Here is a 26,867-nt window from a genome sequence, read left to right as displayed (position 1 = left end):
GACGCATCGCAAGAACTTGCGAATTGATTCGCATCGCACAGTGGTTGTTGTTGTTGGTCACCCTGAGAGACGCTACGCCGCACGATATCGCATCGCAGCAATTCGCATCGCAATTTTCTGCGTTGCGAATTCGCATCGCGTCGCATCGCAGTTTTGTGTTCGAGCCCTTAACCGTAATAGATAGACACATGAAATTTTGACAGAGGAGGCATAACGGTGGCAGATATAACAACAAATACTAAAAATAAAATAAAGTTGAATATTAAAGGGGGTCTGCATATAACAAACCGGCATTTTTTCGGCATTTTTCGATCTAACTGTTAAACTGTACTAGGAAGACGGTTGAAATTTTTACAATACGTTTACTACTATAACTGGTATTATAATAAATACAAATAAGAACCATAAAACATATTTTAATATACTTATTTTTAATACTTTGATTACGTATAATCGTCGTCCCATCGTCACCCCAACGCCATCTATTTGTGTGTTATATAACTAAGTATTGTTGAAAATCATAAAATTAATTAAAATAATGAACATTTGGTAGTACGGAAGCCTCCATGTGCGAGTTCGACTCGTACTTGGCGAATTATTTTTATTTTCGTTACTGTTTATGGACTTCTTCTATCACAGTAAATATATTTGTGTTGTATATGAGTACCATGTTACATACAGTTACCTACTATATATTATGTATTTTATACTACCGGATCAGTCGAAAATGGTTGATTGATTATGTTTTGATACATAGAAGTCAAGATTTATTAGAATTAGTTCCGCAAAGTGCTCAATTAAGACTGCTTAAAAACGAAATATGACGTCATTATAATTGTAATTATATTGGTACAACAGAATAGTTATATATAAATGCTCACAATGTGCTTGAACCATAATAATGTCGTAAAAAGTGGAGTAAGGAAGTGTTATTACTGAAGTTCTTCAGAATGATATAAACAAATTGTGTTAATGTGCTTACATCATCAGTTATTATTTGAATTAAATTAAGGAACAAGACCACAACAAAGCTGCGCATTATTCCACAAATGTCTTCCTTATTCGTTCAGCTAATTTCGCCTTATTTAATAAAATTATTCATGAAAAGATTTCTGCAGTGAAGACAACGCTGATTCATTCATTTTTTAAACTGATTTTAAAATGAGACGCAAAGGCAGCGGCTCTTCGCTTCATTGTGTAATTGTGATTTCCAAACTTTCATTCTTGAATGAAAAACTGGATTTTTTATTTGACTTTTTCGTTATTGGGAATATCTATCTGCGTGACACGATAAGTTAAGTATAAGTTGTGAGCGCATCCCGTTTTCCATCAAGGTATTTATAATAATAATGTAGCTTCTAATGAATATAAAAATGTGTCGGACTAAATATGTAGTTATCGATATTTTTATTATTTAAAAAACTCAGCATTCTTTGCTGACCTTATAAAAAATATCTCATATAAGTGGTTTTTACTGTGACTTGATACACAAAAAACCTTAAAATAATAGCCCTGAGGAATGTTAAACGCGTAATCAAAAATAAATATGAAATAAAGTGCCGTTATTTGAAAATTGAATTACAGCTTTATAGCTAATGAAAAACACTAAATCGAAGGCGAAGGTTTACGGAACAGTAAAGAGGTCAATCGACACTAAAAAATAATGTCTTTTCGTCATATCACGATTGATTGAAGAATCGTGCGGGTTTATGACTACATATACACACAATGTGTCATATCGACCTTCACATAGCTGTTACAACGAATAACTTGTAGTGTTGGGAAATCCATTATCAATCTATCGATATTGTCGCCCGTTTAAATTTTAATCTGTTTATTGCTCACGACATATAGTTACACATGCATTTTCGTAAACTGCACCAAATTACATTTATTGTCCGTACTATAGACAGCATTGTTATTATCTATATTCGTTGTTATTTTTCCGTGGTTTATACCTTATAGGTAGTAAATTTCTTTTAATTAAATATCACTTTAAGACAAAATAATTTTAAAAAGAACTATCATAACAAACTTTATCAATACTATCGATAGTATCTTTATTATTGAAACAAAATATGCTATCGATAACATCGATATTATTAACATCGACAGATTAAATCATTTAGGTCACGGTAAGCTATCGATAGATTATCGATTTTCTGCCAACACTACCATAAATTCAATAATGGTCATTCTAATTGCGTCCTTTGCGGTTCAAACCTTTGAGTATGAACGACATTGCCAAATAAAACACACTATTGCGTCTTCCTTTGTGAATGAACAGTGAACTCGTTATAAGTAACTTTATGTTAGAAATATTGAGAATGTTTTGTTAACCAATACTTGTTTGGTTCTTTCAGCCTTCTTAGTAAGGAGTTACGAATAGTTCTATTACTGTACGTTTTGCATAATCATCGAGATTACTAGCTAATATGCTTTTACATATTTCATTTATTTTCGTTAAACGTAAAATTATTTAAATCAAATTGTCAAATGAAAGTCAAATTGTAAATGAAAAAAGTAAAAATAAAAAATAAGTAAATAGTCATAGTTGTGATAACGTATGCACTTAATTTCTTCAACTACTCGTCTGTAGTTCAAGATGAAGATACATTTTAACTAATGTATCATCTAGTAAGCTTAAAAGTGATGACCTAGGCTTTTACTAAATTACTACATAATGTCTACTTTTGACAACTACTAACCAACCTAAAGCCTTGATACGATAGATTATTGTAAACATTAAGTAGTTAAATAAACTAGAAATACGTTAAACAAAAGTTAAAAATAACACTACAACTAGATAAGTTATATTTAATACTGAATTAGAATACTCGTTGTAGTAGTAATCACAAGAAAGGAATGCGACAATCACGTGGGGTAGGCTTGCTATTTCAAGGATATTATCTAGTTTGTTGATCTATAAACATGATCCGGTAGTGTAATATAATGAAATGTCTTTGACAGCTTACGAATTATTAATTACGTTCAAGGCATAGCACTGAGTAAATAAGGTTCTTGACTTGTACAAATACATTTACATGTAATTGCTTGATAATAACGAATATTGACAAATGTTTGTCTAGTTTTATTTGTTGTATTGTTATTGTAATTATATTACTTCTAATGCATTGTAATGTTAACTTTTTCTATATTTATGTAGTCATAGGATTCATTAAAGTACTGTATATGATGACATTATTATTAGAAATTATTTAACACATCTTAAAGGTGTATGAAAGTATTGTGAACAAAACTACAAGCCTGATAGTCAGTGGCGTTATTGCACTGGCCCCCGACCTGACGGGATCCCCGTCCCGGGAAACTGTTAGCTCAAAAGTGACAAAAAATGATGACGAGGACCAAGCAATCACTAAATTACGTATTCGTAAGAGGAAATTTCTTAGGGCCCAATGCAAAGAATTTGCCACGGGTCTCATACGGTATAGTTACGCCATTGCTGATAATTCTCTAAAAATAACTTCTTAAAGGAAAGTGAAGTCTACCAATCCGCACTTGGCCAGCTTGGTGGAATAGAGGCTAAATCCTTTGAGACGCAACCTGTGCCTATAAAAACATATGTTCCACTGGTTACCGTAACATATCGTCGACATTATGTCAGGCGTACAAACAAAGTTTAATAGAGTGAAGTTGATCCAGTTTTCATTGCGTCAAAATAATAAAAAGTTGCAATATTTAAACAAGCGTTACGCAAACCGATTGGCAGTTGGAAACAAGACCAACAGGTAAAAACAAGCTCCATTGTATCTGTAATGACGTGGTTAAACAAGGCCATCTAATTATTTTAACAAAAATGTGGTTTACTTTATTATTAAATGGTTAACGACGCCCCAATTATATTTAACTTTAAAATCTAAACCTATCTAAAGCGACTACATAAGTCGCTTTAGATAGGTGCGTTTTACGATACAGGTAGCTTAATGAGATAAACTATATTGATATAGCTTAAGTTTGTTACAATTCTACTACTTTACAGTACTTTATAAAGAACTCGTTGAATTTTAATTGAAAAGTTGTGCTAAAAACAATGCATTTGAACGTATTCTTCTGATAAGAGTCAAAGTATTGCGTACTTTATTCTGCATTGAAAATATTTCGACACAAAGACCTTCATATATTTTTGCAATATAAAATTATAAACTACGGTACATAGATACTATTGCAAATCAAGAATTTCTAATTAAAGTAAAACTATAGCCTACAATCATTCTACTGAATTAACGATTTTTAAGGTCACCGGGTAATAATATCTAGTGATAGCCTAATGGTTAAGAATCTCGACCTCTCGAACGAAGGGTACGAGGTTCAAATCCCTCATACCTCTGATTTGTATGTGCGTATTAGAAATTAATTATCACTTGTTTTTGACGGTGAAGGGAAACATCGTGAGGAAACCTTGCAAACCTGAGAGATTTATATAAAAAAATCAAAGGTATGTGAAGTATACCAATACGCACTTGGCCAGCGCGGTGGACTATGGCCTAATCCTTCTCATTCTGAGAGGAGACCCGTGCCCAGCAATAGGACAGTAATGGGTCGATGATGACGTATTTTAAGTGGACAGAAAATAGTACCCCAGCAATGCCATATTCAGCCTTGAGAGCTCACTGACCTTTAAAAATTAAGAAATGTTAAATTTCTTCGCATTCGTAACAAAAAGACAATGCTAGGCAATTAGCGTACAACTTTTAAATAAGCAAAATTGAATATTAATAGGCGTGACACGAAAAGCTATGGGCTCCACACATGACAATGCGGCGACCGTGAGAATATTTCATAACCACAGTTAGAGATGGCGATTCTTTCCGAAAAATATCGATTCTGTAATCGATTCGAATAAAGAAGAAGTGTGAAAAACAATTTACAAAAAAATCATCGATCCAAAATTGTCCAAAAATCGATCTTCGATCTTTTTAGGGCCAACACTAGCGAAAAAAATCACTCAGGACCAAATAATCACTGAAATACGTTACCATCAGAAAAAAATGTTCATAACACGTATTTTCGATCAAGTTGGAAAAAATCTAATTTAGATTTTCTAGGATGACTTATCGATTCACTAATTCGATCAATTACAGGAGATCGAATAAGATAATCGATATTTTGGTTCAAAAATCGATTCTCTCGATTAATCGATCTCAGTTTGCCATCCTTATCCACAATGGGGGCAATTTAAATCTGCCGTAGACACGGACTTGCGTTATTTGCATGTAAGAGTATGCTTGTGTAATGTTAATTTCGCAGCAATTAACGTTTAAATACCGTGAGCATCTGCCACCGCAATCTTTGGCGAATCGATAATCGTACATGATAATGAGCGTGTGGGTTGCTTAATATGTAACTAATTGAAATTTATGCAAGGATGGATAACTTTTTTTATAATATGGTAGTAGCAAACACAGCAGCGGCTGACCGCTGCTTTATATGGCAGAAATAGATGAGGCAGTGGGGCCTCCGGAGGCGAACAAAGAGGGTTCTACCACTTTGAAAAAATGTAGCTGACACGGCAAATGTTGTGTTGCCATATAAATAAAAAAATGTTAAGAGCGAACAACCTTTATCACTTAGGGGTATGAAAAATAGATAGTAGCCGATTCTCAAACCTACTGAATATGCATATACAATTTGTTGAAAATCGGTAAAGCCGTTTCGGAGGAGTACGGTAACTAACATTGTTACACGAGAATTTTATATTAAATATTAATTAGGTAAATAAATGCCAAATTTACAACATTCCGAAGTCTCCGTAATGTGTGCGTGATAGTTAACTTTTTAGTAAGTATCTCGAATATTTTTACATGAAGTTATGTTAAATTTAAGTATCAGCTTTGCACATTAAATGTTAACGTAAAATTTTAACTATTTCTGCTATCCGGAAATTGCTCCGAGGATTAACACATTTTTGGGTCAACACTAACGTTATTTTATAATGCTAGATTTAATCCACATTTCCGTAACTGTCCCGTAGAATTCCAACGTTACATCACATAAAGTTTCAGGAAATGTTTTTTTTTTTATAATATAGGAGTAGCAGACGTGCACGCAGTCCACCTGATGGTAGGTGGCTACTGCCGCCCATGGACATCTGTAATCAACCCCAGACAGGATTAGATTCCTATCTGAGGTCGGCCACAGCTGCGTCGCTACCCCTGAGAACTAAGCTGGATTGCCTCGGAAAAATATGTCTCCCTTGCCACTTCAAACCAGAACACAGCAGCTTTTAACACTGCTATTATGAGGCAGAAACAGGTGTCAGTGATGCCGCTGGAGTCGAACCACAAATGGCTCTACCACTTTCAAATACGTATTTACCATAACTGACCATATTACGACTTACTTAATTTACGTTTGGACGGATGTTGGTAGTTTATAAACTGCTAAAATATATCTGACACATTGACATTACGACCTTCTGACCGACAGAGATACAATGGCGCAACTCGTGTAATTTTTCGGCCATTAAACTTGTTTGAACAGCTCTTAAGCGAAATACGTTAGATCATTTTAATGTAAATGTTATGTTGCCTTAAGTGCACACGTTATTACAATGAACAATCGGATTACTCATTAGAAGCTAAATCCGACTACGAATATCTGTCTCATAGCCTCATATTCCATGGTAATTTTATCTCTCTAGTCTCATATTTTCCATGGTATTTTTGGGGTACATAAAACACCCTTATATATGTATGCAAAGTTGTGTAAAAATTTCAAGTGAATCCATAGACTATTTTTTGAGTTTTGCGAATACAAACGTACGTAAACCTATTTTGTTTTCTTAAATGGCATTCTCCGACGTCAACCCATTACTTGTCCTACTGCCAGAGTGAGAAGGATTAGGGCAATAGCCCACCGCAGTGCTCAAGTGCGGATTGGTGGACTTCACAGACCTTTGAGGTTTTTTTAAAGATCTCTTAAATATGCAGGTTTTCTCAATTGCATTATTAAGCAAATGATAATTAATTTCACACATTCGAAAAATCGGAGCGGGCTTGAGATATGGACTTGGATACCCTGGATTGAGAGGCAGAGTTTCATCATGTTATCATACCTCTGACATCGAAAAATAACATCGCAACCCATATTAACGTAATATGAGCAATCTACATACACAGTTACTTCATACGAGTATGTCCAGATACTCCAACGGTGATTGGAGCCCCCGGTAATTAGGTTGATATTAACAAACTTTGTGATAACACACTCACCTACATGCTCCCCCGAGCGTGGCATATATGTACCCGGATAACGAAATTATAAGCAAACCTTCAGTAGATTAACATAGCAAAATAGTTTAGAACAGTGTTTTTCAACCTTCTTCATGCTACATTTGTAGTATTATGAAAATATTTTCCACCCCCCGTCTTCTGGTGTATCTCTTTTATTTTATTATATTACCTTTATGATATTAGTAGGATGTGACATATATGAAATCTGTGCAATATTTTATGTATTTTTGTAATTAGGTATCGGTGAGATACCCAATGGGGTTAAATTTCGTAGCAAAAATAATTTTTGAACTTTACATTGTATTTTGCTGAGGTTTTTCGGCTCTTCGCAACCTTTTTATACAGACTTTAATATACCCCAGGGGGTCGAGATTTGATCCCCTTTGAAAAACACTGACTACACTTTGAAACACACCGGTTTAGAAGTTAGCTAACTACGTGAGTGACAGTGCACTGGCATATGACGGTGAAATACTAATTAGTTCTCGACTAATCGATCACGTATTGGGGTAACGATTGTGCATATGTGTGATGGTTGTGATGTCTATTGTCTATGTGCGGATGAATTGCGATATTTTTGATTAGTATGAATGAGCGGTCCTCTGCGTTGATTAGATTATGGAGGGACTTTCGAAATTCGTAGGTTGATTGCTTTGTTAACTTAATTGATGGAGTCAATGTATTTTGTGACTACAGTGATATATAGGTACTCTGGATCCTGATAGTAGTATATGTCCTGTATGTTCAATGGCAGAATCACACTAATAAATAATAACTGTTTTATCATTTATTATTTATTAGTGTGATTCTGCCATTGAGGGTTTTCGCGTACTCCTAAGGCTGATTTACGTACAGAGTCACCATTCAGTCCTCGTGTGCGGCAACGCAATTATGATCAGCTTAAGGTAGAACCCCAATTTTATGTGGTTACATATACCCATGAGCAACAATATTCACTTACCGTCAGGTGGATTGCATGCTCGTTTGTTGCTTCAATATTCTAAAAAATATTCCTACGGACAGAGTTCTTGTGTTATATCTCTTAAATGTAAAACTTTGACAACCACATAAGTAGGTATATTATCCACATCCATTATTATAAAAAGATTTATATGTGTGTTTAATCATTACTCATACGAAGTACTACTTAGTCGAAGGTGGTAGAACCCTTTGTGGTTCGACTCCGGCAGCACCACCACCACACCTATTTCTACCCTATAACAGCAGTGTTAGGCGCTGCTGTGTTCCGGTTTGAAGGGCGTGGTAAGGGAGACAGACTTTTCCGAGGCGTACCAGCTTAGTCCTCAGGGGTAGCGGCGCATCTATGGCCGACCTCAGGTAAGAATATCTAATCCTATCTGGGGTTGATTACAGATGTCCATGGGCGGCAGTAGCCACTTATCATCAGGTGGACTGCATGCTCGTCTGCTACTCCTATATTATAAAAAAAAATACATACACAGAGTTGAGATGATCAGCACATAAGTCGGTATATCTCTAACATTTTATTGAAAGTGTTGAAAGAGCCGGGGGCACGGGAAATGTATTTGTCTTATCCGTCACACACACTTGTTCCGTTCACAAGGGTCGGTCTCATCTCCGCATGCAAACTCGGACGTTAAGCCAGATGACGCAAGCCTTAGGATGTAGGATGAAAGTACTTTGAACTTTAATAAGATGAACATTTTATAAAGTACCCGCCAGCTGTTTATTAAATGTGAAAAGCGTATGATGCTATGTCTTTGATGATATTTGTCTAGAACTTTTATTAAGATAACTAAACATAATCCTTACTAATATTATAAATGCGAATGTAATTCTGTCTGTCTGTCTGTATGTATGTCTCTTCTTCACGCTTAAACTACTGAAACGATTTTAAAGCAATTCTGTACAAAGATAGTCTGAGACCCGAGAAAGGACATAGGATACATTTTATCCCGGAAATCCCACGGGAACTAGGGATGGCGATCTATGATCGATTAATCGGAAAATCGATCTTTTGAACCAAAAATATCGATTATTTCAATCGATATTAGTAAGGATTGAATCGTTAACTATGCATTTGATCAAGTTTTGCGATCGAGCAAAGTTGTTGTCCATGAGCCCACGAAGGTTCCAGAGCTGGTTCGACCAATTTTCGCCAGATGGCGCCACTGTCGTTCTAATGAAGGTACGAATTTTCAATTTTATGTATGTTAGTATGTCATATTATTTTCATTTAAACGCGAGCGAAGCCGCGGGCAAAAACTAGTTTTATATAAATATCCTTGCTAGATCCACTACACTTGTAGCTAAGGACTTTTCTTTTGTTGTCTTCTAAAAAATGTTACACTTACTTGTTTTTATATTAGCATAATAAATAGACGACGCAGTTACATACTAAGTTATGACGTCATTTTACAATTGACGGCATCTTGCTTCTCTCGCTTATCGAAAGAGATCCATCCCCTGCTATAAACCAAAATAAAGTTTTTCTAGACTCCTCTGAAGATATGTAATAAACAGCAGAAACTGGCAGTAAAGACTAATACGTTGATAAAAAAAGTTGTTGTTGCTTACGTAATATAATATTTGTACCAATAGGTACATAACATTGGTCAAAAGATTTACTTGTTTATTAATACATACGCTTTGGTTAGATATACGCGATATATCGTCGACATGTAAAGGGAGGAAGAGAGGAAAATGATGATAATAACACGGAAATGTCCGCACGAACCGTATTTATGACTTGCTTTGATTTTATCTATATACCTCGTAATGCAATTTTGTGTGCTTATTGGCTTATTGTGTTTCTATTAGGAAGACAAAAAGGATATTTGCCGCTTTTCGATATCATAGTATACTTATATTGCATGTGTGCCGCTACTTATAATTTTGTCGTCGTCGCAAATCGTTTTTGGCGATTTTATCGATACTGCATCACGTTTTGGTGACTTGCTGCGTTCGGTCACAGTACTGGAAACGCTGTTTTTGCGACTGCATTAATGTCACCCCCTTCCACACCCTTCTACTGAATACATGAAATGCTTTATGTTCTAACTGTAGTATGTGGTACATATGAAATCTCATCTTCAGATCGTAATATAAAAGAAACCTAGTTATGTAGAGCTACATACATTTATTTACAGTATTTATGTACAATGTAGGCACTTATACTGAACTTTTGTAAGTGTAGGCAAGTAGCATTGTTACAGCCCTCGATATTCAGCTCGAAACACATCAATGCTGTTCGTATAATTGCTTGGCTACAAAAATTTTGGCCTCTAGCAGATTCTTGCACAATAGCAATTTCGCTTTGTATTCACTTGCAGAACATTGACAAAATCTCGGAATTGCATGCAGCGAATATGGTTTTACTATTTACTTTTTATTAATAAATATGTCTTGCCTACCAGACATCGAGAGACAATTTCTGTCTACTAATAATTGACAAATTCCAATGTTCGGTGGGCTAAACATTGATAGATTGATATAACGGACGAAAGACAATATAAACTCGAAAATTAATTAGTGCTTAAAACTATACAAATAATAATTTCAAAATAACTATCTGTTCCCCAAATTCAATCTGATTTACGCAATAAATAAACCAACGTATTTTGCCCTGGGCGTCAATCTGAAAAAATACTAATTAGATTTCAATGGCAAATATATAAAACACCTGTTTAAAAATTACTCAGCATGCACAAGTGAAAAAAAATATAGATAAAAAAATAATCATGCATGGACATACATAAACCATTAACGGAAGGGAAAAAACTGCTTATAAACGAACAACAGTCTTGCAAGTAGGGCGTCACACGGGATACAAGTTAAAGTTAAATAATCGCGTGTCGTAACAAATTCGCATTACAACGCATCGATTCCGTGCATGAATAGGCGGTCAGCGAGTACGCGAGAAACGGCTCGCCGGCTCGGAACGGCCGCTTTCACGAGTCGAATGCGGGGCGTCGTGACGCAGTGCGCGTCACTGGCCGTTTCACTGCGTTCTATGTGTGTATGGTGTTGTGACAGTGAGATGTTGAAGGGACGACTATTTATAAAAAAAACTAGCTGACCCGGCAAACGTTGTGTTGCCATATAAATAAAAAAATATTAAGGGTGAACAACCCTTATCACTTAGGGGTATGAAAAATAGATAGTAGCCGATTCTCAGACCTACTGAATATGTATATAAAATTTGGTGAAAATCGGTAAAGCCGTTCCGGAGGAGTATGGTAACTAATATTGTGACAAGAGAATTTTATATATAAGATGAATCATAGCTATAAGATTTTAGACAACGAAAAGGAGTTATTTTTAAAAATATACTTACCATAAAACGTTAATCAGGTGTAAAATATGATTTAAAAACAAAAGCTTCAGTTCAAATAGACTAATGTGGGTGATACATTATAGATTTTATGTTTTGCTATTAATGAGTATACGTCTAATACATTATTTCGAGAGTAGAGAAAAAAACAGTAAAGGTGAAAATTCAATGTTCAAAATTATGAATATAACCTAAATGAGATAGGAAGAACGGCAGAAATAACAAAGATAATAAAATAAGGCAAAATAAAGTGGCTTAATGGCATGCCAAAGTGACATATAGAGTGCCTTAATTTGCCTTATAAAGGAATTTAGGGATGGGGCACATCGAAAGACAGGAAAAGCAAATTCAATAAATGTATCATTTATTGTCATTTCTCGATATTTTCTCATGTACTCCTTTTCTAAAATTAGATAGATTATAAATGTAGTATGCACTGATTAAGTTACCATAGATTTGAAAACATGGCAAACTCTTTCCAAATGAGACTACAACTATGCAAATTACTAGAATACTAGATACAATATAATCTATAAAATAACTTATAAGCTATAAGCCATGCTTGGAGGCACTGGAAGCAGACAGAAGTCGAAAATATTATGACATTTTTGAAATATTATGTGTATCAAACGATGTCTATCAAAAAAAAAGTAGAAGCCAACCTATGTAAATGTTCAGTTTGTACTCTATAACTGTACCACTGTAACGTTTAATTCACTCAAAGTTACTACGTGAACGCCCTGAGTACATTCTTATAGTGGTATAAGAAGCGCTCTTAACTCAGGCACAGGCATATCGCAAACGATAAATCAGTCTGGACGGCACTCGTCCTTGGATCTGTGGCCGAAAATGAAAAAATCCATGGCATTTCCGATCTTCCGGGACCTTAACATTAGGTCGTTAAATCTTATCGGGCACTTTGCCTGCTTCAAAAGGTTTTGTGATATGAATTGGACACTATTCAGTTTGTGGAAAACATAAAGTACGGCTCTTAGATGTTGGAAAGGAAACTTCGAAAATTTTCCATGACATTTCTAGCTTCAGTAGCCTTAAACATTGGGTCGTTAAATCTTATCGGACTCTTTTGTGTGCTTCAAAAGCTTTTGTGATATGAATTGACTATTTAGTTTTGGACAACATGTTGTATGAGATAACAACATGAGTGTAGTTCGTTCTTGGATGGACGAAAAGAAGTACACCAGACGGGCCTTAGGGACCTAAAACATTGGGCCGTTAAATCTAATCGGACGCTTTTGGGTGATTTCAAAGGTTTTGTCACACGCATTGGCCACTAAGCCTTATCTAGCAATAGTTATTGCAGCATCGTGGTTCAGTATGACCCCAAAGAGACCATAACCTTGGGAGATACATAAAGGATTCTATAAGAAATTTCTATATATTTTGGTGATAAGCTCAAATCGCAAATATTTTTGATAAAAGGGTATGAGTAATAAGAACCTATGTCTCCTAAAATCATTGACAATTATCATGTAACTAAAATTGAATGTATATATTCAAATCTACATTCCTATGCGGCATAATTATTAGTTATGATTTCTCCGCGCTTTCACATTGATCACATCAAGAAAACACCACGGGAATAAAATTTGAATTTTCACCGACATCAAAGTAATCATCTTAATATTTTTTGCGGTGCTGGCAACATAAATAAAACGTTTCGCTAACAGAAATGGCAAGGCATAAACCGGGACCTAAACTAAGATGGATCCGCGGAACCAATCGACCATCTTTATTTCCGTGATTCCATTTCTACAGATTGCCTGGCAAACAATTTGTGCACACAATACTCTCAGTTGTTTATTATTATTAAGATACCGCGTAGCTGGAATTGTATTGATTGAAATGGAATATCGTGTAAGTAGATAGAGCGGATTGATCTTCACTTTTCTCTGTATTTTCTGCATTTTAGTTTCAATGCACTATTTCGAGAACTCAGTTGGAGGATTATTATCGGATTTACGAAACTGGACATGACAAATAAGGTTACTTGAGTGATAGAGATTATTTGATGGTTTCAATTTTAATTTTATTTTTGACTGTACCAAGGGACAGAACGTGTGCTGTGTACCCTTTATACCCAAGTATGAAATGCCCTGAAGCTGTTTGGCAAGCCAAATGGCTTGACGGGTTTTAATATAATATTAAGTGTCGTTGAATTCGTCAAAACTGTAGGAGTAACCTCAGCTATATTTTCAATTCGGGTTTTCCCTTTGTAATCATTCGTCTAGTTAAGGCACTACACTATTTTTTGCCGATTTCTTCAACTTCAATTTTCTTTCATCAATTAAAACTCAAATTGAATTTCTCTTAAATTTTAAAGCTTAAAAATTTATTTCGAGTAAAAATTTCCATCTTACCTAGCTGTTCGTATTTTTATAAGGTTGCAGCGGATTTATCAATAGACCTCAAAACGGGAGCGTTAACCTCAAAAGGCAATTTCGTTTGCCCCTTTTCCCCTCAAATCAATTTCATCTAACGTTGCCACTTTCAATACGCATTTCACGTTTCTCGGGCAAAGGATTCGAACTAATACGAATTCTTGGTGTTTGAAGACGAATTCGATTTGCGGAATAGAAATAATTAAATTACATTAGAAGTAAAACATAACGTTTGAGGCAAATCCAATTATGGGTATAGAGACGTACTACATATGTAGTACAGCATTATTTATACCCATTATATCACAGACCTGCATTTGTTTTGTACCCAACAGGTCTGTGCATTATATATTATATTAGTGACATCACTATTGTCATAAATAAAGTCAATAGATTATGGGAGTATTTTTATAGGTATTTACTAATCAATCGAAACTGTTATCCATAAAAATATTGTAATAGTGTTATTTACAATATAATTATTTAATGAATAATAAAGAATATAGTATTTTAATGCAAAGTGTAAGAATGCCAGCGATTGAGTAAATAAAGACATAATAATGACAGGTAATAAACTCTTAAACACAATTATCCAAACATTAATTGAGAAGATAGGTATAAGATTTGTCCTCTTATTATATATACAAGCTTTGGCAGTGGCGTATTTTGTTTATACTTTTCATAATAACTGAACTTCTTCTACAGTTTCAAGTATAAATAATATTATAAGCGCACATATCATAAATAAATTACATGCAAATCATAATCTATATGGAACACAAAACAAACTTCGAACAAGACATAATACTTGCTCAATTCAACATGTTTCAACAAAGAAACAACAATATTCTTTGGGATCGCACTTTTACCAAGTTTTGAAGGCTGTCTCGAAGTTTGTATTGAACATGTCAGAACTTAACGGTCGCTAACCTAAATATTAATCGGGAGACCAGAAATATCAGTATTAAAGAGGGATGGCGATCTGAGATAAGATCGATTCTTCGATTAATCGATCTTTTGGGCCAAAAAAATTATCGATTATTTTAATCGATTTCTAACTATGGAGTGAATCGATCTTTCATCCTAGAAGATCGAAAGTCGATCTTTTCGAAGTATTACGATCATTTTTTGCTGACGGATATGCATTTCAGTTCTTGTATGGTCCTGATGACCTTTTTTCGCTATCTCCGCCCTTTCGTAGCTGAAAAGATTGAAGATCGATTTTTGAAGAATCGATTCTTTGTATCTCGATTTTTTTAAACGATTTATTACACTTCGATTCGAATCGATCTTTTTCGGAAAGAATCGCCATCCCTAATATTAACGAAGTTACTCCCGAAGTTGGGACGCCACCTGCCACTCCGGCAGTACTCGATTTTAATGCAGCCAATTCTGGACTTATTGATTATCCCGGCTCAAAGTTTTAGTTCGACGAGCAATAAAACAATGTTTTATTAATATATTTCAATAAAATGATATAGAATTAAGCTTGCGCGCAATTTCGGTTCATGACATTTCTTAAAATATGTAGCGATCGTTTTCATTGACTCTTAACGGACTCGTAGGTACTCTATATTCAATAATTTACACGTTACAGTTATAGAGTCAATGTGTGTTGATCTTATGTGTTGGTTATATTAGAGTTTTCCATAACTTTACTAGTGCCATTAATATGAGCTAAAATTATAACAAATTTATTTTTTCGTGATAGCTTTTCACTTCGATTCATTGATTTGTGACGCTTTCATAAACAATAAAGTAACGAAAACAAAGACGGAGAACAGATTTCTATTTTATTATTCAAATACTTGCTTAACAGGAAATCGAACCCGTAACAGTCTGGGTAACAGACCGGTACGTTAAATATTGTGTCTCACGATTTAACAATTGCTGGATGTATTATAAAAACAAGAAACCCGAATGCTCTAATTACTATATACATATATCTCTCCTACAAATGAGAGGAATCCAACGAAACCTTGTAAGATTCTCGTAGAATCCATCAATTTGGACTATGGAGCCAAATAATACGACATACATGCCTATAAATACACAGGTGCATGCTCAAACAACATTACCTTACGTCGTAAAAAATGAATGGAAAGATAACAATGTTTCGCTCAAAATCTATCACCAGCATGCATTTTTAATAAAAATCTACACACGCGTTTAAAAATTACATGCCATACCTTTTTCCGATACACGCTATTGACGTAAATAAAAGTTGCAATATTTGAACATTTTCCGAAGCTATTCCCAAAGTTTCGGTCCCACCTGACACCTCTTTCCCATTCAATTTGGATACACCCAATTTCGGATCTATTGATTACGGATCGGAAACTCAAGTTCGGCTTAGCGGTAGATTATCCTGAACAAAATTTATTCCAATAAAGACGAAGGGGCTGTAACGGCAATACGCTTCTTACTTCAAAATTTACTTTGTTATGTAGGGATTAAATTGCTTTATAAAGCCAAATCTATTAATAATTACCTGTAGCATATTGCCAATAGTTTGGGATTCGATGTTTTTATTTTTTGGTTAAAGGCTGGACTTCTGGTGCTATTGAATTTGAAAGGCTCTCGTAATCAACGCCACGCCTATTTTTAGGTGAAACACTTGCTTTTCGGTATCCACCGATAGATGTGGATTCGGATTGATTTACATAATATGAGATGACCGTCTTAGACTTTCGAATTGGCAATACATCTATAATCCGCTTACTATAAGTAAAACCTTATTTTATAGGGACATGTTACAAATGTCATGCGGCAGCATGTACATACCATCAGGTGGACTGCATGATCTTTTCCTACTTCTATCTTATATAACATGTTAGGTATTTCAAAATATCCTCAGTAGTACCAATGTATTACTAACCAAATGTAAATCTAATATACTTTTAATCGTGTATAGTTATCCACTAACTACAGTGATAATTTCAAATTGAAAATTAATGACTCATTTTCTAAATCTTTATCTGTTATTTGAACCATAAATAAATAATATACTACTCACCAAATTAACACTGTAAACAATAATATCCATTACCGAAAATAAACGTTACTGAAAACAGTTTTAACAGAATGTTATTTCAGTTGCAAATGAACGAACGTTTTTTGTACAAGTCGATTGTGCAATCAAAATTGTGTTGCGGTTCATTGTGCATCTACGAAGTTGTTAATTCACTTCACCGTTGTGTAATTTACCAATTGTATCCGAAATTTAATTTTGAGAACAGTGATAACCCGGTTTTAAATTTTTGTCTCCCGAGCTCCATTTGGAATACGAGGCACGCTATTCTGATTTTAAAATACGTTTTTTAAATTACGAGTCTGGTACCAGTCGGAGTTGTCGGTATGCAGGTTTAATATGCTCAGGTTATCGGGTTTGAACCCCGGTTAGGCAAAATTGTAAATAATGGATTTATTTCTGCTCTGGGTTTAGACGTTTGTGTTCATTTTCGTGTGAGTCCATTACAACTACCATGCAGAGAATCTTAGTGTGTGTTGTGTAGGTCACCTTAAAATAGCATTAGTGGAAATTATTAAAACTTCTTTTCAAGTCTATCAATCAGCCCTTTGTTAAATAAACGTATTAAAATTTCATAGTCATTCAGCTAAAAGATATAACATGTTCAGTTGAAAGACAGTACTCGTACATTCATGATAATGCGAATACATTTTATTAACAACCGATTTTATTTTGTTTCAGATGTGACGACGACCGGCATGTTATCCCTCAATAGTGCCAATCAATAACCGTGCCAAGTCAAGTGCCAAATATGGCATTATCGGTTTCCAAAAAGACTTTCAGTTAATAAATATTTTTGTATTGGGACTCACATCAATGTTACGGTGAGAATAAATAAAACAAAATGGGACGGCGCCGCTGGAGGTTCATCACGATCGCCGCGTTTCTGCTCTTCATTATAAAGGACACCCAATGCCAAGGTAAGAGTAAAAGCCTCTATAAGCCGGGAGCTTGTTAATAATAGATATAAGTTATATATTCCATGTAATGATACATGGATAAAAGCAGTGCTAGCCTAATAATGGCTATGAAACACGGCCGAGGTTAAAATCCCAGGCACGCACCTCTGATTTTTCAAAGTTATGTGCGTATTACAAATTAATTACTCGTATCACTTACTTAAACGTTGAAGGAAAACATCGTAAGGAAACCTGCATCTCTGAGAAGTCTTAAAAAAAGTTTTCGAATGTACCCGAAGTCCACCAAATCGTATTTGGCCAGCGCGGTGGACTATGGCTTAATCCTTCTCATTCTGAGAGGAGACCCGTACCCAGCAGTGGGACAGTAATGACTTGATGATGATGATAAACATTTAGTATAAATTAAATCACGTCAGCTGCATAGGAGATTCGGTAAATAAAAATATGTCTTTGCTCACAAGCTGTTAGTACAGAAATACTTTTTTAACAAATCTTACTACTCAAACCTTATCCATATATAGCTCCATCCAATATATCAATAAAATATTTTTTCATAAAGTCACCTGGCTCGCCGTTAGGCTCACAGACACTAGCACTGTTGAACTAATTACCATGATTCTTAAGTTTGAATTTGTCGATGTCAACATGATCATATTATAACAACTTCCTCAACTCGTAACCTAAAGTCCACGCGAACGAAGTTACTATCGGAAACTAGTACTATATTGTGAATGTGAAAGTTTCTGTGTTTGTTACTCAATCACGCAAAAAAAGCTGATCAGATTTGTGTGAAATTTGATTCACTAGTAATTTATGACCTGGATAAAGACATAGTCCTATCAATTTTTTTTAATCTTATATCCGTAGCCAAAGTTACTGATTTATTATTATCATGACTGTATATTTTAGTTGGAAATGTCTGACCTTGATTTATAAATATTTATGCGTATTTATCATCGCGTTTGTGTCTATAACGTGAAACGTAAAGATCGAATGAATAATTGTGTATAGAAATATAAATATATTTCTAAGTATTGTAGGATTAAAATCAAAAGATACGAATTATTTTATAAAAGTAAAAAACTGTTCATGGAGAATATTGGCCCAAAATTAACTCAAATATTTTCCTAACGGGGTTTGGATCAAAATCCTTATTACATTTTTGTGATTCATATAAAAACCTACCAAACCGTATGACGCCCTTTCTTTTATTTCTAAAATTGCATAATTCATGGTTCCTCGTTTGAATGCGCAAATAGGGACGAGGGTCGTAAGGGAGGTAAAATATTTGACTTTAACCCAAAGTTTGGTAAAATCTCCAAAAAAGGCACCGAGGGATCTAGATACAATATTTCCGTAGTCATTTTATTATAAAGGAGTTTAATAACAAACTTTGAAATACATTAAACTGGACTAAATTTTGGAAATAACTTTTTGTTATTCATGTAGTTTTTTTTATATATTATAGGATAAAAGAGATACAGTCCATCTAATTAAAATGCAACCTTAGAAAGGATAAGAATCCTATGTGAGATTGGCCATCGGTGTGTTGCTAATCCTAAGTACTAAGTTGGAATGCCTCGTCTATTCCTTCACTATATTCTTCAAACCAGAACACATCAGCACCATCAGTGTTGTTGAGAAAAACATGTTTGGCGATTGTACTTTAAGTGTTTAAGCACGAAGGGTTCTACCACCTTGATCAACAAAAATAAATACAGTAAATTAGATCAGGATAATGAATGTAAGGCATTTTCTGTATGTAGATAATATAAGAATGTATTAATTACCTGGATTAAAATTAGAAGCAGCTTTAGATGAAACAAAGCAAACAACTAATATGAAATCACGATCACCATTATAAATCTGTATTAAAAATTTTATGTTATTTATATTGCTTAGAGTTATTAAGCTTTTAGACACAATCGTATTAATTTTGTTTTAGACTGTTTAAAAATCAGTTTTAATCAGACTATTTTTGTTCAACCATCCACAAACTTTAAGCAATATCGCGTGCGTAAACCGAAGTAAGGAACATTTATTTTTAGGTGAAGTATAAAGAGATTGAAACGAAACAAGAGACATAAAGTACTATGTGGGTGTGAACGCCCACGACTGTACTTCTCGGAGTCCATTTACATACCAGTTACATAGATTGGCACTAAGGAGGGATATTTATTATTTTGCTAAAACATTCTGATTCGTAACCTTTTATGTATGATTACTGCGTTAGATTACGTCATAAAAAGGTACTGATGGCAAATATTGTTTATAAGGATAATATGGTTATTTTATATGTAATGTAAAAGTTAGGTATTATCGCCCTTTTCGGCTACTTCCCTCCAATAATTCGTTAAAAATTATCTACAACTCGGATAATGTTTTTTTAATTTAATATTTTTTTAGTTTTCTATGTTAATACTATGACTGAACAAATTTTTGACATTATTTGGAGTATCATTTTGCTAAAATACCAAAATATAATTATGATAGGGAAACAAATTTTCATCCGTAAATTCAGTGGGAAAACCGCTGATGGCAACACTAATTTAAGGTGAGGGCAATTTATAAAACGAGGAACGTAGTGTAGTGCGGCACGGTACCGCCTGACCGCCGGTCGGCCGCCGCGTAATTCATTATTCAACAGCCACAACCGCCACGTGCGAGCGCCGCCTGAAATTAGGCCCCCTGCAAACTGCATTCCGTGTGATGTAACTGTCGTTCACTTAAACTTGCACAATATTTCTTAGGATAATCTATGTAATGGTATAAATCTTATATATAAAATTCTCGTGTCAGATGTCAGATTTTCACCAAATTTTATATGCATATTCAGTAGGTGTGAGAATCGGCTACTATCTATTTTTCATCCTCCTAAGTTATAAGGGTTAACCTTAACATTTTTTTATTTATATGGCAACACAACTTTTGCCGGGTCAGCTTGTATTATTATAAATTTTATTGAATTATATCTTCGGTAAATTTTGCAAGATATTTGCCGCAATATTAAACTATTTCAAAAGTTAACCATGAAGTGTGTTTGCACTTGAATATGTTTCAGTTTATAAAATCCGCTTTATCCGAATAAAGAAGTTTGGACGGATTCTTGTGAAGGAATTCATGGAGATGTCTTTTCTTTCCAAAAATAAAGATGTAGGGTATCGTTAAATATGTCCGATCATGTGGTATAATATACTATATTGAATAAATTAAAACACTTTCTGTACCATAAGAATTATCTGTTTTACTCTTATATCCATTCACTAAATCTAATACCGTATAAACATACACACGTATAAACATAATACCGAACAATATAATATATTTTAAAATAACACTTAATATAAATTTATTCTTTGTAAAGTGTTCTAAGAAATTTATGTACAGTCACGAGCATAAATATATGACTATGGGCAGATCAGCAAAAATATGTGACCCAATAACGAGTTCAATAATATATGCCTGCACGAACGCAGCAAAAATATCTGGGGGGCTAGCCATGTTACAAACTTTGCATTCTATTCGTTTTCTATTCTATTCGTTGGCAAGTTTCATTCTACATATACGATAAGTCTATGGTTAGCGATCACATTTAATATCAATGTGCCGTCAAATACAATATCGTCTGGTTTCTACACCAGCCAAAATACCTACATGGTAATGATTAATTATTTAATAGTAATATTAAAATATAACATCATAATATACATAAAAAATATACCATATTTTATAGTACATGTATTTTGTTAATTAAAACTATTTGCAAAAACTAAACTTAATAATGTCTATGAACGGTAACTATGGTGATTGGTGATTGTTTACAAAGAGCATACAAATTATTGTTTATAGCGATATTACTAATGACAGTAACAGCGATTGCATGTAATTTGTGATGTGACCAAAAGAAAATATCTGGACGTCCAACTTCGTAAAATTTACTGGCTCATGGCACGAATGTCTCTCAGCACCAAACTTGACTACTACAAAGTCATACTAAAACCGGTATGGTCATATGGATCTAAGCTTTGGAGAACCGCATCCAACTCAAACTTGGACATCACACAACGCTTCCAATCGAAAATGCTTCGCATGATAACTGATGCCGCAGAGACAACAGGGAAAGAGGAAGTGACAAATAAACTAAAATCATATACTCGTCATATAAGGACACCCCAATGGGCTTGCTAGTGAGCGTATGAAATCCACCCGCACTTTTAAGCTCATCAAAAGGAGAGCTACTCAGGATCTTCTCCCATCGTAGGAGCGGCTTCCGAGGAGGCAAAAATTATAAATGGGTATGTCACTGGGTGTATACCATACATGCCATCTCAACAAATAAACCTCATAACTACCAGCTTTATGCCTAGACAGGGAGATTGCAGAGAAACAGGAGATAATAATGAAAAAAAGGATACGGATATTAATATTATATTTTTCTTTTAAGATTTAAATAAATTGTTTAGTTACAAGTAAATTTATTATGAGAAGGATTAATAATGATTTAATAAAACAGTTAAACTGAGACAATATTTTTTATTTAAGCACTGGAATAACTCTAAGTTCTATCCTATCTACTTATCTATTGTATTATATGTTCATATTAATTTAAAATAGAAAAACGTCTGTGCAATTCATTTCTATAATATTTTAGGATACACTAGTTATAGAGAGCCATATTCAAATTTCAACAAATTTAAAGTAGGTATACATTTTCAAATGATCAAAAGTAATTAAAGTCTATAATGCAGTGATAGCGCGTAGTGAAGTGACAAACAGCTGATACAGAATTCGCCATTTTATTAGCGTTTACGTTTTCTACAGGGTCGGCGCGATCGCTCACTATGACATTTATCTTAGAATACGCTTCGCTAACAAATTTGACAAAAAAATCAAAAGGTTGTCAATAGGTTGTCAAAGGTTGTCATTTGTATGGAAAAAAGCAATGACATGGGCGTCGTAGAATCGCTAGCGTTCTATTCTATCGTGTAACTTGGCTACGACTTTTCTACTTCGCTATTTTGATCACGTGATCATTGATAATTTCATACATTTTAGCGTTTCTATAGCGTTTCTACAGCGCAAGCGACTGTAGAATGTCAACTTGGCTAGCCCCCCTGACATTTATAGGCAGCAAAAATATGTGATGCTAACGTGGATCAAATAATTGTGACATGTGTTACATTTGACGTCAACTAAGATGCAATTATATCAGACATCTATGTATAATATATAAAGAGCGAAAAGATACTCACGTTCAAAACGTATTAATCAAGGTTTTGGCTAAACTACTGAAGCTAGAATCATGAAAATTGGAATAAAGCTTAATTTTATAATGTAAATGCGCACTAAGAACGGATTTTTTGATATTCCACCGTTAAGGGGGTTAAATAGGGTTTGAAAGTTAGTATGAAAGTCCGTCAATTTTTAAGCAAACTCGATGAAAATTCATATTTAGCTTTTAGATTTAAAATAATAAAAATCTAATGTAAGATTTTTTCCAAAATCAACCCTTAAGGTGGTTAAATAGGGGTAGACAGCTTATTCTAAAATTTGCCATTTTGAAAGCCAGCACTATGAAAGTTAGCCATTGTCTTACTAGTTAGATAAAGTAGAACTTTAGTTCTACCGTTTATGGAAAATCAATCCCTATGTGGGTTAAATAAGGGTTGTAATTTTGTATGAAAGTTCCCCAGCTTTGATGTCATCTCTCTGAAAATCGGTATTTGGCTTTTCGGTACAAAATAATTAAACACCTATTTCATTGTCATTCGAAAATCATCCCTTAAGGTCGTTTTAAGATGGAACTTTATTTTAAAAACCGTTAATTTGGAAAACAAGGACTGTACAAAATAGCATCTAGCTTTCTGGTTCCAAATAATATAGCATTTTTAACACCGTTTATGGAAAACCTACCCATAAGAAGGTAAAATAGGGTTGGAAACTTTGTTTAAAGGACGCAGCTTTTGAAGCAAAGTCTATGAAAATTGGTATTTGGCTTTCTGATTAAAAATATTAGGACACCTATTTTACGGTTTTTGGGAGATTAAGGTCATTTAATAGGAGATGGAACTTTATTTTAAAATCCGTTCATTTGGAAGCAAGGACTGTAAAAATTAGCAATTGGCTTTCTGGTTGGGAATGATAGAACTTTTTTAACACTATTTATGGAAAATCTACCCTTAAGTGGGTAATATAGGGGTTGAAAGTTTGTTTAGAAGTAAGCTGATTAGGAAGCAAAGGCTATAAAAATTGGTATTTTGCTTTCTGGTTGTAAATAATATATCACTTATTTTTCCGTTTTTGGAAAATCAACTCTTAAGGTCGTTAAATAGGGGTTGAAACTTTATTTTTTAATCCGTTAATTTGGAAGCAACCACTATGAAAAATTATCATTAGACACAATGAAGTATCTGAGTCACTGCTTTTTCTTAGATCAACCCTCAAGATGGCTATAAAAGGGTGTATGCAGTATGACTTTCTGTTGACACACCCGTTTCAGCATTTTAGGTAGGTACTCAATAATCAACCCCTATAAGTAAAAAAAGTTTAAAAACCGTCATTGCAGTTGTACTTCTTTCGGCGTGTCTGGAAAAAGAACAGAGTTCAGAGAGGTTTAGCGTAGGGCGAAATTCCACGGGCCGTCGTAACATATATTTTCAATATGGGAATGTATTGGGCGTGCTGAAGTGCAAAATAGCGGTGTTTTAGTAACGTACAGACCCGCGGGCCACAAGGAAGAGTCGCGAGCCACACGCCACCCGTAGGTCACGGGTTGCCGACCGCTGGTGTTGAACATTAGGTTTCAAAAATTTGGTGATAAAATATTTATTGATAGGAATATTTTTGAAACTCCACTGAGGAGGTAAAAGAAGTGGTTCGAAGTAAGAAACGTGAAATTTTAGATAGCGTCTATTCACCCGTAAGCACAACTACGACAACGAGGACGGGTGCAAACTTCATATATCATAATGCGTAATTTTATTTACATGGGCCACATTGGTATACTGATTACATCGCAACCACTTTGGATACACTGTTTGCCGATAACTTGTCCTTGCCGTGGGGTATGGTTGGGGTTATACGTGGATTAGTGATGGTGATGTGGTAGACACAAACCTTGGATTATTTTTTTGGGCTAGAACAGGGATACAGTATCTCCTGCCTGTTGTAAGAGTCTAAAGGGTGATTCTGGGGTTGCGGGCGGCAGGAATGGGACTCTAACCGCCCAGCCAACGACCCTGGAAGGAACCACTGTATGTGAGGCCGCATACCTTAAGCTAAACACCAAAAATTGTGAGAGGGGGTTTTAGTGCGTTAACAGTTTGCCATACGTTTTCCACCAAATAGTTACTATACTGTTCCCATTTATACGTTTGTGTTTTGTTTTTCACATACCTACCAAAGGATCGTTATGATTTTTGCATAGTGGTTACTGGGTGGTACTTTATGGGTCAGAGAATAACATGGATGATACCTATGGAGTAGTATAAATAATAATTATTGTATCCTACATGAAACTTATATTTTAAAGAAGTTTCATTACAGTCCACTAATTAGAGTTTTAGTTTATATTTCTGAAGATAGCTTGACCAATTTAGACACACAGTGACGAAATACGAAAAAAAGCTTTTGTTAATTAAATATTATTGCTACTTTATCGTTAAAGTTGTTAAAGGTAGAAATTTACAATTACAGCTACTTATTGTCTAGCTTTGATACTGTTTATAAACGGTTAAGACCTTGAAGGTCAACATTTTCATCCTATGTGTGTGCTTACTGACGTTAATACATATATGAAAACAAAAAATGGCGAACTCCTATGGTTTAGGTTGGAAGCATGCCAGCATCATCAGAGTGAAAGAGTTGAAGGTCATTTTTTGACATTACATTACATTACATTTATCTGCTTAGGAACTGTAAAATATGTGTGAAAGCACTTAATGGCTTATCCATGTGATTTAGGCTGGTGGTACCTCTGCATCATCAGATCTAATCTATCAGATCTTTTCCATCATATGTCTATCTACTCAAGGATCTTATCACATATTCGTAAGCTCCAAATGCCTTACTTCTGTGGTTGAGGCAGGAGGCACCTCTGCATTATCAGGGTTGGAGAGTTGAAGGTCGAATATTCCATTATAAATCTCTGTCTATCAACCTTATTAAATATTCGTAAGCTGCAAATGCCTATCTTGTATCGTTAAAGCAGGAGGCACCTCTGCATTATCAGGGTTGAGGAGTTGAAGGTCGAATATTCCATCATACATCTCTGTCTATCAACCTTATTAAATATTCGTAAGTTCCAAATACGTATCTTGTATCGTTGAGGCAGGAGGCACCTCTGCATTATCAGGGTTGAGGAGTTGAAGGTCGATTTTCCGTCATATATCTCTGCTTATGAACCTTATTAAATATTCGTAAGCCCCAAATGCCTAACTTGTATGGTTGAGGCAAGAGGCACCTCTGCATTATCAGGGTTGAAGAGTTGAAGGTCGAAGATTTTCCATCATATCATGTGAATCTAGATATTCAATATTCATTTTAAGTTTCATGAGGATTAGATGGCCAGGAGGTAAGATATCATAAAATATGTAAAAAACAGGAGTAGTGATGATGAGTTCCACCCCATAACTCAAAGTTCTAATCATCAGACCATACCCATGTCAAGATAAATAAGTACCGCAATGAAATACCCTTTCATATGAAAAAAAAGAAAACTGAAAATAGTTAAGAAATACTCCAGTTTATTCCAGTTTAAAAGAAATCAGGGTTTTCCAATTTTCCGGGAAAACCGGCGGAAATTTTCAAATTTCCTCGAAATGGGACCCCCTGTGAAACTAACCGCACACAATGGCGGTTGAATCATGTCGATCGGTCGCGGCATCACAAAAAAATCGCTGGACATACATAAAAAATATATAAATATATATATACGCGACGAATAGATAA

At 34.6% G+C, this 26,867-nt stretch overlaps 1 protein-coding gene across 1 annotated transcript in view; it reads left to right on the top strand.

Moving 5' to 3' along the window:
• The window catches only part of LOC140747528 (uncharacterized), a 106,819-nt gene that overhangs the window by 51,596 nt on the left and 28,356 nt on the right, over window positions 1-26,867 (top strand). Inside the window, exon 2 of the mRNA XM_073080035.1 lies at window positions 17,680-17,918. Within this exon, the coding sequence (XP_072936136.1) occupies window positions 17,843-17,918 (76 nt within the window). The 5' untranslated portion in view covers window positions 17,680-17,842. The remainder of the gene's footprint in view (window positions 1-17,679; window positions 17,919-26,867) is intronic.

Source organism: Epargyreus clarus, unplaced genomic scaffold, assembly GCF_041222505.1.
Source record: "Epargyreus clarus isolate Ecla_fem2 unplaced genomic scaffold, WU_Ecla_fem_2.2 ptg000014l, whole genome shotgun sequence".
NCBI classification, from domain to species: Eukaryota; Metazoa; Arthropoda; class Insecta; order Lepidoptera; family Hesperiidae; genus Epargyreus; species Epargyreus clarus.
Note: the sequence above shows the minus strand (reverse complement) of the source record. Positions and strands in the feature narration are given on the sequence as shown.